This window comes from Calliopsis andreniformis, chromosome 5 (assembly GCF_051401765.1).
Source record: "Calliopsis andreniformis isolate RMS-2024a chromosome 5, iyCalAndr_principal, whole genome shotgun sequence".
Lineage (NCBI taxonomy): Eukaryota > Metazoa > Arthropoda > Insecta > Hymenoptera > Andrenidae > Calliopsis > Calliopsis andreniformis.
Genome location: NC_135066.1, coordinates 16,180,032 through 16,194,696, shown reverse-complemented (window position 1 = coordinate 16,194,696; position 14,665 = coordinate 16,180,032). Strand labels below are relative to the sequence as shown.

The 14,665-nt window shown below is 43.8% G+C and overlaps 1 protein-coding gene across 2 annotated transcripts in view; it reads right to left on the bottom strand.

The window, feature by feature from the left end:
- The window catches only part of LOC143179926 (transcription factor kayak, isoforms A/B/F-like), a 35,914-nt gene that overhangs the window by 3,249 nt on the left and 18,000 nt on the right, over positions 1–14,665 (bottom strand). The window contains exon 1 of one of the 2 annotated variants that reach the window (XM_076379372.1): positions 5,420–5,632. The exons of the other annotated variant lie outside the window; for it this stretch is intronic. Coding sequence (XP_076235487.1) covers positions 5,420–5,488 — 69 coding nt within the window. The 5' untranslated portion in view covers positions 5,489–5,632. Of the gene's footprint in view, positions 1–5,419; positions 5,633–14,665 lie in introns of those variants that run through there. 2 annotated transcript variants of the gene reach the window in all.

The following is a 14,665-nucleotide window of genomic DNA, read 5'->3' as shown; positions in this document are numbered from 1 at the left end:
ACATTGGTTATATCAAAGATACATGAGTCATAGTGCTCCCTTGCTCTAAAATAACTTTGAATTATAACGAATAGAGCGACGTGCTTATAACGAGGAGGTACCTACTACATTAATTTCCAAACAATGATAAATTTCCTCTACAAAATGAACTCACTTAAAACATGCACTTTGCCCCTGCAGAACATTTCTACATCTAACGTTTAATCCTCTTAAAAAATCGACGTAATTGTTTTTGCCATACTATGGTCTCTAGCAACATATCCAACGTCGAGGCTCTGACATCTCTCTTTGGACATATTTCACAACGTTACGAGGTATAAAACCGATTGTCAGTAACCCGTTGGGATTTCATCGGGCGAATAAAAGTTGTGCGTGCACGTCCAGCTTACGATGATATTAATGACTCGGCTCGAATCGCAGCTCACGTAGCGACAACCTCGCGTTCACCATTATCGCAGCGACCAATCGGCAGACGGGAACGCGCGACGTATTACAGCGGCGCGCACGCGGCGCACACGTTTCCCAGAAAGCACAAAAGGACGCAGGAAGGAGAAACACGTCCTTCGGCTCTCATATGGAGAAGAGACAACGACACACAGCGCTCCCGCGCGCTATCATTTCTAAAATTACGCCGATCCCCCGTTCCGATCGTTAACGAAGGTCGATCGGCATATTGGAAACGTCAGAGGACTCAAACGATTCCCAGAGTCCCGACACTGTTGCACGAGAACCGCAGATTGAAAAGAGTTCGTTGAATCATCAAATCGAACTATGCACTATATACCGAATGATGACTTTCCAGCTTGTTGAATAATCGACCAGCTATTCCAGTTGATTGAAAGCCAATCGAGATCAATGATCCTTGTGCTCGGATACAATGAACGAGTTTATTTTACTTTGCAAAAAGGTTGTTAGTCTAAGAGTTCAGTGATACTAGAGAGTAGGATGATTTCTTAGAAATGGAATCTGTGGCGAGTTCACGTGGCTCTTCCCCAATTTGGACGAAAATTTATTGCTCACGTATTTTTAATCCAGAATTACACCGTCCTTAATCGCAGGGACTCACATCTCTCTCGTCATCGCTAAAATTACTTAGGACACCGACTACTTCGAGAGTAATCACTCACCCACGAAATTCGCGGCCCACCTAGTGGATCCTGCCACGCGCAGAAACGTTCGGGGAGCGATAAACTTAGGCGTTACCAAATCATTACCTAGCGTCACCCATTTCTGGAATTCTGGCATGGGTCGATTACGAAAATTCCAAGAGTTTCAAAACAAGAAGCTGTTACTAGAATTTTGAAAATCAGGTTCCCAATTAATGTCTTAAGAATTTTGAATTTAATTTCCCCCTTTTTTTGGTACCTAATTTCTATTCAATGTAATTTAAAATTATGCATCATCTCGTAGTCGATTTCTCACTCAGAAAAATCGCGCTCAAAGGGGTTAATCCATCGTGCCGACCTTCGTGCGAGTTAACCACAATTTATTGCAGCCTCGGGGTGATGTGCGCGTACGCATAAATCAGGTAATATGTACTTGGTAGCCTTCTTTGCTCTATACGGTCTCTCGATTTGGCACGACCCGAAATTTATGGCGGCAGCCATCCCCGAGAAGGCAATTCCGTTATTACAGCAGTTATTGAAGGTCTGATAAATTTAGGAACGCACAGGAGGCGCAATGTTTACCGTGCGAGAACAGTTATCGGTACTTATTCACTTAGGGCTGGCAATGCTCTATCAGACCGAAAACTCGTAGAACAATAAAGGCGTGGCTATCGCGACAAGGCAGTTACCCACATTTTGAAGGAAAAGGAAATCGGTACGCTCAATTTTGTTTACCCAAGGTATACTGAAAACTGACGTCGTCTGTTTGCAGCGAAAGATTATCGAGCTTACAATCTTCGGCTTCGCTTTAATCCATTGGAGGAATGTGTCGAAACAGGACTGCGACTTAACTTGTTCATTCTCTCGGATGGGATTTTTCGATCTTCAAATATTTACTACGCGCCAACCTTGGACACTGAGCATTTTTCTTTCCTCTGATACATAAGTTATTGAGACATCGAATCCTTGCTTCAAAAGTGACACAAATCCAGGGAACGTGGTTTACAAATTGTAACCATAAAGCAGTTTTAAGGTTATATCTTATTTAATTAGGTTATGTTGATTCCTCCTGTTCACTAGGAATCTTTAGACAAAATGTGTGTTTGGTCCTATCTTATAGCGACTCGTCTTAACTTTTGATTCAATGTATATATTTATACTAAAGGGTACTTCATCCATTAATAAAAATGAATTACGAATTTTGGTAAACATACTGTTTTGAATGTGCTACATATTGAATAGGGGACGTGGAGGGTTTCTTGGGTTATTATAAGAGGTGTAATTCTAATATAAATTTAGAGATGCTATATTAGCAGAATCAGTAGAAAAGAGGATCCCACGTTTTAAGTGAGAAAGGTTGAAGTTTGATACTTTTCTAGATTAGAAAAAAGGGAGCGCACTATCAGTTTTCAGTGGTCATAAGACAGCGATTATTGCACGATAGATTCGATGACCGATGGTGCGTTCACCTTCAGCATATGCTCAGTTTGAGAACGTCAGATGATACGCGATGCTAGTAGACGAACTCTGTATCGTTTTGTCAGACACGTTTGCACAGGTCCTAACAGGTTGACGCTTATCCGAACGCGTCATGGCAGGTCTCGAGAGGCAAGAACACAGCGTGTCTGCTACCTCTCTTTAGCATGACAATCATTCTAAGAACCTGCCTATTCGACCTCAACTTTCACAAAGTTACAAAGCCAAAGATGAGTCTACTGATACTCCCCCAGACGTCATTACTTTTTACGCTACTCGAGCGATTAATCTATCAAGATATTCATATGCAACATGCTCAGATAGAAGAAACGTAAAAATTGTGAATAACCGTTTTTTCTCTAATCGTCACAGGCATATATTACATTCATTAGCATTTTGCAATGGCAAAATGCATAGATAAACAGTTTCTAGAAACAGTTGTATATCCACGTCTCATTTCTCGGCTCCCTAGCATCAAGCATCATTAATCTAGTCACGATGCGGGGTATGCAGAACATTCCATGATACGGCGCATCAAGTCGTCTCGGATTGCAAAAAATGCATTCAATAAGTCGAGTGCGATTAATCTTCCCGACAGTGGATTTTTGACTTCGCATATTTAGAGAAATCGAAACTTCAAAGCAACTCCACCAAAGGAATAAACAGAAAATCATAAATATCGCCACGCAAATGCAACAATCCTCCGCTGCTGGATAAAACTGCTGACACGCATCGCAGACCGAGAATGGTATTTCAATTATCGTCGGAGTTCTCGAGATCGCGTTTCGAAATCAATCAAGCGTCGGCAAGGTCGCGAGATCGTGGCGATACTCGAGGAAAACAGATAAACGATCGCGTGCATCCCCCTCGAGCACCCTTGCCTCCCGAACGCCAAACGCATTTCCGTGCAAATGCAAGCAGCGACGAGTCTTTTTCCCTCCCAAAATCCGTCGTTGGCATGCGTCTTCCATTTCGCGACGCGGTTCGTTCTCTTTTCCCTGCGCTCGCGCGCGCGTACACCAATGCGCGCGGGTGCACGCTCGCGGCGCTTCTATAAATAAATGCGTTTGCTGTTTTAATCTCTGCCCTGGGCCCGCGCGTACGAGCGGACAAAGGGCGATATCGGCAACCAGAAAATCGTTGCGAAACGCAGATATCGAGCGGTGGCAACGGTTTTCTCGGCGGCGGAAAAAAACTCGGCAGAAAAAACGGTCGTTAGAGCGAGACACGGTGAGCCAAAGTCAGACGAGGAGGGGGGAGACCAGGAGGCCAAGCCTCCCTAGACCGCACGTGCACGTAACTCTATACCGCGAAAAATAGATTCTCGCTTAGAGAGAGACTCGCCTCGAGGACGATAAAGTAATTGTAATCGGACGCTTAATCGGACGTAGGACGATTCGACGATTCTCCTATCCTCCGCGGATCTGCCAGTGTCCGTGGAATATCTTATGCGCGTGCGCAGTGCAGAGAAGTTACAGCTCGTATAGAAGGGGACAAAGTGAAACAGTCGTTGCAAGTCTGCAACGTTATTATTGCCCCGAGTTTGCAAGTTTCGAGGCTACTTTTTCCAGAGTATTGTTTTCTTTAGTATCGCTTATAGCCATCTCCCATGGAGTTCCAGCATGGTTGCAGGTCTTTGGAGAAACGTAGAAACGTGCTCAAGCGGCTGCTTTTGATACGCAACCTCGCGGAGTTTACGATCTGTTTGTTTCGCCGAAGCGGGTGGAACTTCCAACAGTGTTGCACAACGTTGCACAATCCTATGCTCGTGCGCATCGCAATAATGCTCCCGCATACGTTAACGAGCCTCGATAGCGCGAGTTCACGCGCCGAATAGACTTTCTCTTTCAAGTTCATCGGCGCGCGAGCCCCGCCGCCATGTTGCTTTTTTTTCTGCCTCTTCGTCGCTACGCTAGAGGACCTGCGCGTGCCTGGAGAAGAGAAGGGGGAACAAGGGATGCGCGAGCACCGTTTTTCGGTGTTTATGATTCCTCCCCTGAATTCTGCTCGGGTTGATTCGCCCGTTCGACTTGCGGCGGCGTGAATGAAACGCTATTTCGAAGGCCTGCCAAGTGGCGTGTTTATTTTAGACGATGGCTTTCGATGCTCCTCGAGGTCCTTTATACTGTTTTCTTCGAACAGAAGGCTACTTTGTTAACTGCTTCACAATGTGTCGAGTCTCGAACCGGCGACAATAAGTGGATACGTCATCCGCGAGTAAATGGAATCTAAGTGAATATTAGATGGTATTCTAAGTGATCTTCTAAATTTAAACAGACTGACTTCCGAACGTCACGATTCGAGCAACTTTTCGTTCCCGCACTTCCAACCGCTTTCCTCGCATACTCGATTCGATTATCCCTGGGTTCCTCCACTAACTTCAATTTTATCGTCCGAGTTTTGAAAGCTGTCGCAGTTAATCTTGCGTTTTAGTGTTTTAGGATTTCGTACGGGCGCTGCGGGCCATGTGGCCCGTACATGTTCCAACCACTTAACGCCTATGTTTATTTGTTGTTGCAAAGTAGAAAATATGGCGCGAGTCAAGTACCCTCCTCCTATCTCTTTGAAAATAAATCACGCAGCTGTTCCGACCGCTGCCTAATGACAGGGCCGTTTGTGTGACCGTAAACAAAAACATTGTATACGCTTAATCGCAGCGGGGCTACGATCACGTTACGCTGCGGTGAAAACGACCCCGATACTCATTGAAAGTTTTTCAACGTCCTAAGCACTTGTGTTACCTTTTCGAACGTGAAAGAGAGACGAACACGGTTTTGACGGAAAGCAACGATCGAGAAAGAAATATTTACCGAAATCTCGAACACGTATGAGATTACCTGCTGATAAAGCAGTTCCTGCGCGAGGATATTAGCAATGTCGACTGGATCCATTGCGGTGGCTGCCATTGCTCGAGGTATCGGTTATTCGTTCAATGTTCGTTTCGTCGTCGAAAGAAAGTAAATAATAATATAAAAAAGGAAATAAAAAAGGTGGGGAAGGAAATTTATGGGATTGCTGGGAAGAGGGGTTGAAGGGAAAGAACGAGCGAACTCGTTTTCGTGAGGGGTTACAAGGAGGACAGTTGGGGTCAAAGAAAAAGTAATTTCAGTCGATCGTTCGTTCGTGAGAGATCGTTCGGGACGTCGGTGTGCGCTCTCCCCTCCCCTATCTATCCCTTTCTCTCTTCTCTGCCGAATTCTCCTCCCTCACACACGCTCTTCTTCTTCTCACTTCTCGAAGAGTTCGTCACCACTGCGTCCTCCACCGACGCCTCTCTTACACTGAGGCCTTCTTGGTGCCGCTCTGCTCTTCGTGGCCATACGAGACGAGGAAACCTAATCTAAAAATAACCTTCGAATTTCGAATATGTGCGCACGACAGAGAGAGAAACAGCGAGACAGAGAGAGAGAGAGACAGCCAGGGGAGAAAAAGGTGGGAGAGATTTCCGCGCCCCCGTTTGATTTGCAAGATGGCATGTCCTCCATTATCCTTTCAGAATTTCTTCATAGTAAAGACAGAGAAATTTATATCTACTGAAACATTTGTAATATTCTACTTCTCAAATTTTGTTATCGAAAAAACAATCACAATATAAAAAACCAAAAATAAAATAGACTAAAATTCCCTTTACACTTCTTATAATTCCTCTCAGTTATTTCGTAACGAAACTGGAACTGATTTGATACTTCTCCGAAGCAATTTCTAATGGTACCACTTTCCTAGAACTCGACTTTAAAGAATATCAAACCGCAATTGATAGAGCAGTATATTACCACCCAACGGATCCGGGTTCGAATCGAAGGTCAAACACAATTTTCAGTTGGTATATCACAGGGGTCTTGACACGCTTTTATGTACCGTAAAAGCATTCGAAGTAACTCCTGAAAATATTTAACGCAAGTGTCTCCCGGAACACTTTATGGCCAAACAGATAAGAAAGGGGTGCCTTTACGACTTTCTCCATTGTTCCGCCTGGCAAGAGCAACATTCTTTTGGAATCGCGTAATGGCCTGAACTTCCCGGGCTTTAATACCGGCCGATTTATCTGCGACGGTCGCCCCCAAGATTTATACTAATGCGCTGAGATCTTTACTAGTCGCGAAAACGGTAACCGTCCGCGACTGCCTCCGGTCGCCACTGGCGCAAGAAATTATTTGCGTAACAGTGCTCGAGGGAGAACACGAATTCTCAAATATATCCAGATTTAACCAAGAATAGAAAAAAATTCCTTTCATTGCACTTCCCCAGGCGCAAACTGACTACCACGTGTATTATCTCTACACTACAATTTGATTTAGTAAACGAGGAACGCCAAGTTCTGTACAAATGTCGTACGATTCGAAACGTAGATGGCGACACAATCGTCGCGACCGAGAGACTGTTAGAAACTGACCGTATCGCGAGTAACGAGAGTCTAATCGAGCAAATTTATTTGCAGCCAGCGGTTTTTCCCAGCATCCGTGAAATTCCCAATTGCTAGTTCGCCTGGAGGATCTTAATTAGCTCGAGTTCTAAGTTTAAACACCTGTGGAGTGTCGTTTGTCGTCGACGCCGGGCTTCCACGCGATTCGTTTGCTTGGAAACTCGCCAAGAGCTCTCTGCGTTCGCGAATTTCGTCTAAACCGCCAACTTACTCGATGAAGCTTGATGATTTGACCGAATCTTGCTAATCGATCCGTTGTTCTACGTGGGACTAAGAAGATGGGAGGAATCTCCTGTAACCACTTGGTCACCACGGATTTGGCGAACTTTGAACGCATGTCATTGGTTGTTTATCGCGTTGGACATTTCCAGGATGTGGCTTCCGTCGAAACGTCATGTCGTTAAGATGCACACAGTGCCACCTCGACCATCGTTTTTTCTTTCTTTTTCTCTCTTTCTTGCCAGAAATATTCTTTCCCGCGGAATCACGTGACCCACGTTGTCGTTCGACGCAAATGGCGAATACAGTTACCTCTCGTTCTCTGTGTCTTGAAATTACTTAGAAGTTACTTCCTACAAGCTCGTGATTCGAAACAAGTACTGAGTTTATAGGGGGTAAGTAATATTTTTCTAAAGTCAATTTATGCACTAATAATTCACGTGTATGCCATTAAACAGGTAAGTGATCAAATTTGACAGAATAATTTCAATAAATGAGGAGAACAGCTAGAAGTTCATAACGAAAAGATATTTTATACTTTACTACTCGCATCTCTAATAACATCGACTTGAACTAACAGTTATCTGTCTTGCCCTCAGAAACGCATCACGGTACTATAAACCCATCAGTGTGTCGTGAACCTATAGCGAGGAAGCACTATGTCATCACACTATTCAAGCTTTCAGCAGTTGACGAGTGGATCCCTTTACCTTCGAAGACTGTATATATTCGACCAACGTTCCTGATCCTTTTAGCATCGATTCACGAGTAGGTAGCGATCAGAGGCCAGCGCTGATGGGCGCGATGCGATTAATTATTTAAGAGGAGTATTTTGACGCGACTTTCGTGACACCGGGAAAACAGCGATAATTGGAATGCTGCGCGGCGGAAAACCTGTTCTCTTTTGCGTCATTCGGAAATGAACACGAACGAGCGAGTCGACCGAGCACGACTCTGTGAACACGAGACGAGATGGACATTCAAAACCAGCTTATCTCTGGCTTGCTATGAAAACATATGGCAACCAGATTACAATAAACAATCTGCCTCGTGTTTTACCAACCGACGGTGCCCGTGGAATTCTCAAACATCAAACATCGCGCGAGAGCTGGGCCTTCCTTATTACATTACCCATAAATAAAGAGCATCGTGTATGGAAAACATTTTCCCCTTGCTTGAGAATTCCTCAAGATTCTAATGTTTCAAGTCTCTGTTTTTCAAAGTTTCTTTTTCTTTTTTTTTTTAGGCATATGTTGCAATTTCTGATTTTAATTAGAGGAATAGAATTACTTAGGTGCTTGTAAATAGATTCTCCTGTGAGGCCCTAAAACGTAGGTCATAATAACAATAATAATAATAATAACGACATTACTTATTCTCCACGCTAGACTAAGAATGAAATTTAAAAAATGTGCAATCCATACTGAAACTCCAAAATATTTACTCAGAAGCGTCAGACATACGTGTGTAACATAATACTAACGAACACAATAAGGCAACCTTGAATATCCACAAAAGCTACGACTCTCAATATCCTATATTTTCAGAAAAAGGTGTAACGAATATCGCTCGTGGCGGGAATCGTTTCCCGGAATTTCGTAGCGATTCGTTACCCTCTCCAGCGCACCACAACGAGATCGCAGTTCCTGCTCCACCGCGATGGAAACCACAGTGGGTACCAGTGATCAGCGTGAAATAAATATTTCCTCGAAATTCCCGAAGGCCTCCCGACGCAGCGTCCTATTATATCCGTATTAATCTAACTGTGCCAACCCTCTCCGGATATCTCCCTAGCTCCCCTCCTCCCACGCGTTAATTTCGAATTCCAGGAACTGTCTGCATATTTCCCGACCCCGATAAGGACGTCCATCGCGCGTGCCGATTAACAGGAAGCCAGGGTGGCTCCAATAAACAACGCCAGCGCTCTGGCGAACCGTTCGACGGTTCGTCGGAACGAAGACTGCCATCCAACGATTCCTAGAGTCGCCTACGCGACAGGTAAGCCTAAGCCAATTGCAACGCCGAATTATGCAAGGAGAGGTAAGGAGAATGATCTATTTGTCGCGGAGTGGCACACGAGCGCGCCCATAGATCGCTCAATCAGGAATTCATTAGCATCGACTATTACCGACCAACGATATCGATCCGCCGCGCAGATAATTTTGGCTTACGTAACGTGAAATAAAGATCGACCGTAAAACCGGTACAAGGTAAGCGTCGATGGACGCACCCGATCTCTGGAATCCGTTCTAAATTCAGATCCGTCTTTTTTCCGCCGAGCACAATTGGGGTCGTCTCCATCGACTAATTATGCGACGATTCGACGCGAGACGAGGTCCCGTCTTGTCCTGAGGTCGGGGGAACACAATTAAGGCGGGGCCACGATTTTTCCACGAAAACCTTTTCGCAGAGGGCGCTGAATGTCAGGCCGAAATCACCGAACCTCGACTAGGTGGGCAAGATTCAAGGACACGACTCGAGGAACGATTAGTCGAGGATCGATAGCTATTGGTATTTTCCATAACAATTATTCCTTCCTACACGACTCCTCTGAGAGACTATGCCTAACGATTTCAGGCTAATTGTTTTTCTAATCCCTTATTACCCTCCCTCTTTTTTACTACTACCTTTCCATTGGCTGATCAGCGAACATGGAGGACGTAAATGGGATAGAATATACATGGTAACTCGAACGCGACGAGAGGCATGCAATTATCTGAAATAGTTCAGCGTGTATGTAATCTTTGCGATACGACCCAGAATGCGCTCCAATTTCTAATCTCGTTTTAATTCCGCGCTGATGGGCCGACGGTCACACGGTCTCTGGCGGTAACACGCTTTATTGCCACGCGCGGACGTGTTTTCCGTTTCTGCGTGGTCGTTTCGTGGACGGTTACTATTACGAGCGGTAAATAATAACGCAATTACGTCGTCGTCGCGCTAACCAAGAGCACTATCGCAGTACGAAACGAGAGAAAAAAATATGCGCGCGATGGCGACGACAGCCGGTCGCATAGACCTTGGATAACAAAGGAAGCGTTTCTCTGAACGGAAGGACAAAAAATGGCGCGCGCCCGTCGACCGTAAAAATCCTGTTCGATTTCTGACTGGTGTCGCTCTGTTAACACAGTTTAGTATTTTCAGCGCCGACTGAGCGATAATTAGAGTTCGTTGGCGCTCTGGTATAAAAAGAATTGGACGTTGACTTTTAGCAGCAGCGGATTTGAGACAACGTGGCAATTAACCTTGAAGTCTTTCCTTTCGGTTCTTTTTTATATCATAGACGCTTTTGAATAAAATATTCTGAAATGATATTTCTCTGTCTTGCACCTTGCTGGAGAATGACGAAGATATTCGAGCGTAAAGATTGAAATTCCACAGGAACAGGTCAAGAATATTGAAGGAAGATTAATTCCGCATAGAGGTTAGGAAACTCTGCTCGGGGACTCGTCTCGAATTATAATCTTCTTTGTTCGATCCTCTTTAGAAGCGGAAAACTTAATAGCGGAATAATTTCGTAATCATTTATTCTGCTCGCTTCGCGGTTTTTCAATCGCGGACTCGATAGGAAAACAATAGTAATACTATGCGCGGTTTACGCAAACTTTGCGATGAAGACTGGAGTTATCTTTCTGCTGAGCATATTAATTAACGCAAACGGTACATCTGTACAAAATCTGCTGTTAACACTCCAGAACTTGCATCCAGTCTGTGTTAAAAATCCTGTCTAGAAAAGTAATCCACGGTGAAAGTTCTACTCGGTCCCCATTAGAACTTCTGATTACAGATTGCATCATCCGTTTAGTCCGAGTCGTCCCATTCCATGCAACGGCTTGCGTCCGATAATGCAACAATTGCAAAAGCAAAACAATTACATAGACAAAAATTGTGCCTGTCGATGGATTATCTCGAATAAGATGGAAGCTTCCAGCAATCGAAATAAGGAGAAAGAACGTAGTCGCTCGAATTGAAACGGGGCTTAATGAAAAGCTCATAAAAATCTGTTTGCCCGTGCATTCGGGCAAGAACTGTGTTCCCAACCGACAACGCACGAAGGTTGAAGCGAGCACGAAACCGCGATCTGGCGCAAACATGCCGATGAACACCAGCCCCAGACAAAGAACAAAGAATGTAAACACGATAACAGGCAGCGATCGGCTCGCGCGCGCACAACTTTCCCCGTTTGTTACGCTTTTCACCATAGCACGCGAACGGGACATGCCACCAACTGCAATTACATAACGTGCAAGTTCATTTTCTATGCGATACGGGATTCCTATCGAAAAGATAGCAAAATGTAGGACGACCCCCTTTTCGCGTATATCGCGCGGCTCATTGGAGGCGTCAACCGTCGAAAAATATTCAGCACGAAATGAGTTATATTTTCCTTCTCCGAGCTGAGTATATACATAACAGGTTTCGTCTGGAAAAAAACAGTGCATCGAATAGGTACTTGTAGAAATATAGTAGTTCTGTCGTGCAACAAGTTAGTCTTCAATTTTACTATACGTATGGAATGTGTATCACAGTGTAGTCATACAAGAATATATCACAGAGTAAACACGATGACCTATAATTGTTAAGTGTTCTATCGTAATTGTTAGAGTTTTTATTGAAGCTATACTATAGTTGACAACTATGCGATCACAATTACCAACTATACTAATATAGCTGGTTAATATAGTCGCCAACTATATAGCGTCGACTATATGTTTATAGTTGTCGGTTACTCGTGTATGATTGTCAACTATGCAGGTATAGTCGTGGGCTATTCACGTACGATTATCAACTATACAGGTATAGTCGTTGGCTATGGTGTTATACTTGTCAACTGTACTGCCTTGTTTCTGGGTTACAATATTACCAGGTCACATACAAAATATAGTTGCAATCTACAGCAACAATATTAAGATTCTATCAATATAGTTGCCAACTATAGTATAGTCTTAATAAGAAAAAAAAACTCCCGATCATATGATATTTTACACCCCCACATATAGCACATATAGGACTTTGACAATTGCATTAAGTTATCGTAGCGCAATATCTGTAATACGATAACACTCAAGATTAAACTACAATCAGAGAATTATCTAGTTAACGTCGGGCAATTTTTACTTCGCTCGAAAGAAAAACATCTACATTGTTTCCTGGAATTTTATCGTGTCAAACGTCAAGGTTCGAAGACTCGTCTAATCGATCCCTCACGGTCGGTTTGTAGAAGATCACGTATCGTCTATACGTGAGCATTGTACGTGGGAAGAGGCACGTGTATGAAGCGAACAGTGACGGGTCTAAAGTGCAGCCACCGAAAAGGAAAACAAAAACCATGGGCATCGCCTATCGGTTCGAGAACAAGATAACGACGCTTGGCTAGAAAAGAAAACAGAACTGCCGTCTTTGTTTCGACATGCACAGCCACAGAGAATCCCGTCGTTCGCGACTTCGTTTCCCGTTGTTTATCCGCGAGAATGTTTATCAACGACTGCACAAACGCGCCGTGAACGATAATTTTATGCAACAATGCGATAACAATGACGGCCGCGAAAAGTTTGCAGCTGTACGTCGCCAGTAATGCCATCCATTCGCGCGTACCAAAAATGGAGATGATTTTATAGCCTCGACTCACCTCGAACCGTTGCCCCACGACCTCGTGCCTGTTCACGAAAAACTATCGACCGCGTCTTATAGTCGACCCAATTTAAACCGACTTCCGTCCGTGGAAACTGTTTACCGAGCGTACCTCGCGAGTTCGTCGAATTTCAGTTGTCAAAGATTCCCGCGGAACGTGGACGAGGAACGTGCGTTCGCGGAATTCGAAGGAAAAAAAGATAAGGAGAAAAAAAAGAAATTTCGATGGACGACCGCGCTCGACGGCAGTCGCAGTGACACTGACAGTGCTTCTGTCATCGCGCTATCACCACATGGTCGCTCCTCGGACTCGGCCTCGCAGCTTCGGCTATCTTCGGCCACGCTCGACTCCTTTCTCGAGAGGACACAGTCTCGGCGCGAGCAGCGAAGAATCCTCGGTGGATTAAACGGCGAAACAGAAAAAGATCGGGATCGGGCACGAGGGAAGGTTGCATTAGCCCCGGGATAAGAGATGACTTCATTCGACCACCGAAACACGTCGAGGAGCCACTTTCGACGAGAGTGAAAGGGGAGATCGAAAGAACCTCTTCACGTACGAAGGCATCGGGCTCGAAACATTTTTTCGGGCGTTCGCGGAAATGAAATCACGCTGGAATGTTAGGCATTTCCGAGTAAGGCGCATGTAGATGTCTCCACTATCGATACTACGTTCGATTTAAAAATTTCAATACTTGAAGCACTCTTACGTTGTTCTCAGACTCTCTTGTTAAATATAATTACACAAAATATGTGTATCATTTTTAGGATATATGTATCGTTGTCATGATAGTAGATTTTACTTTCTTACACAACCTAACCTAAAAAGCAACTACTCGAACCACAAAGGTCAACGACTCAATTAATGTGACGTAATTTAATGATATCCAAAGTGGAGGGGGCCACCTGCTGATGTGATGCAATAGATAATCTGTGAGGCTACTTCTGTCATGAAGTAAAGCAGCGTAATAATAACATAGACTTTCTGCAGTTATTTTGCGTAGTTATAAGTATTGTGCCCTGCAAGAGTATCTCTGCGTCCTTATCAAACACGGAAGTATCTAACTTTGCTGTCTAGTGATTTTTGTAATTAAAACAAAAGGAATGTGATATCGCTTTGTCTTCGAGACGTCAGATGCTGTTATCAAGCGATACCCTTCGATCGAACGTTGCTGCTCGTCAGACACAAAAAAACAACCTCACAAGTTCATAAATGCAACGCGTTTTGCATGCTCGTTTCTCGTTTCAGTGGTATTTGATCGCTAGGCGCCAACTAGGAATGACTCATTGGGTTCGACACTACGAAGTCACAGAATCATTGTACCAGGAAATTCGAAATTGAGCACGTGTCGTTGCGTCATGCAAATTCCTGCTTCCTTCCTCTAGAAAATTAATATCGTATATTCAAGTCAGATTTCATTGCTTTGAGAGTTATTGCTAAGAGAATAGAGATTCAAAAAATTCGATATGTAGAATATAAAGTGTAGAGGTGGGGAGAAATTGTGAGAAATCCAGACGAACAAGGAAATTTTTTATTCCTAGTAAAGTATTCTTTACACATCTTTTTCCAGTGGAGCTGCTACATTTGTATCTTAATCGATTCCTCTGAAATAGCTATTTTTGTTTCAGCTACAGATGTTGAGAAATGCTGGAACCCTCTTGAAAGATTTTATAAATTCGTGAGTTTTGAAACACTTGATATTTCACAAAACATTGATTATATCTATGATAGAAGACGTATCTGAATTATAAACAAAGTCTCACCCATCTAATGGAACTACGCGAATTTTAGTTCAGTCTTCAAATATGAATA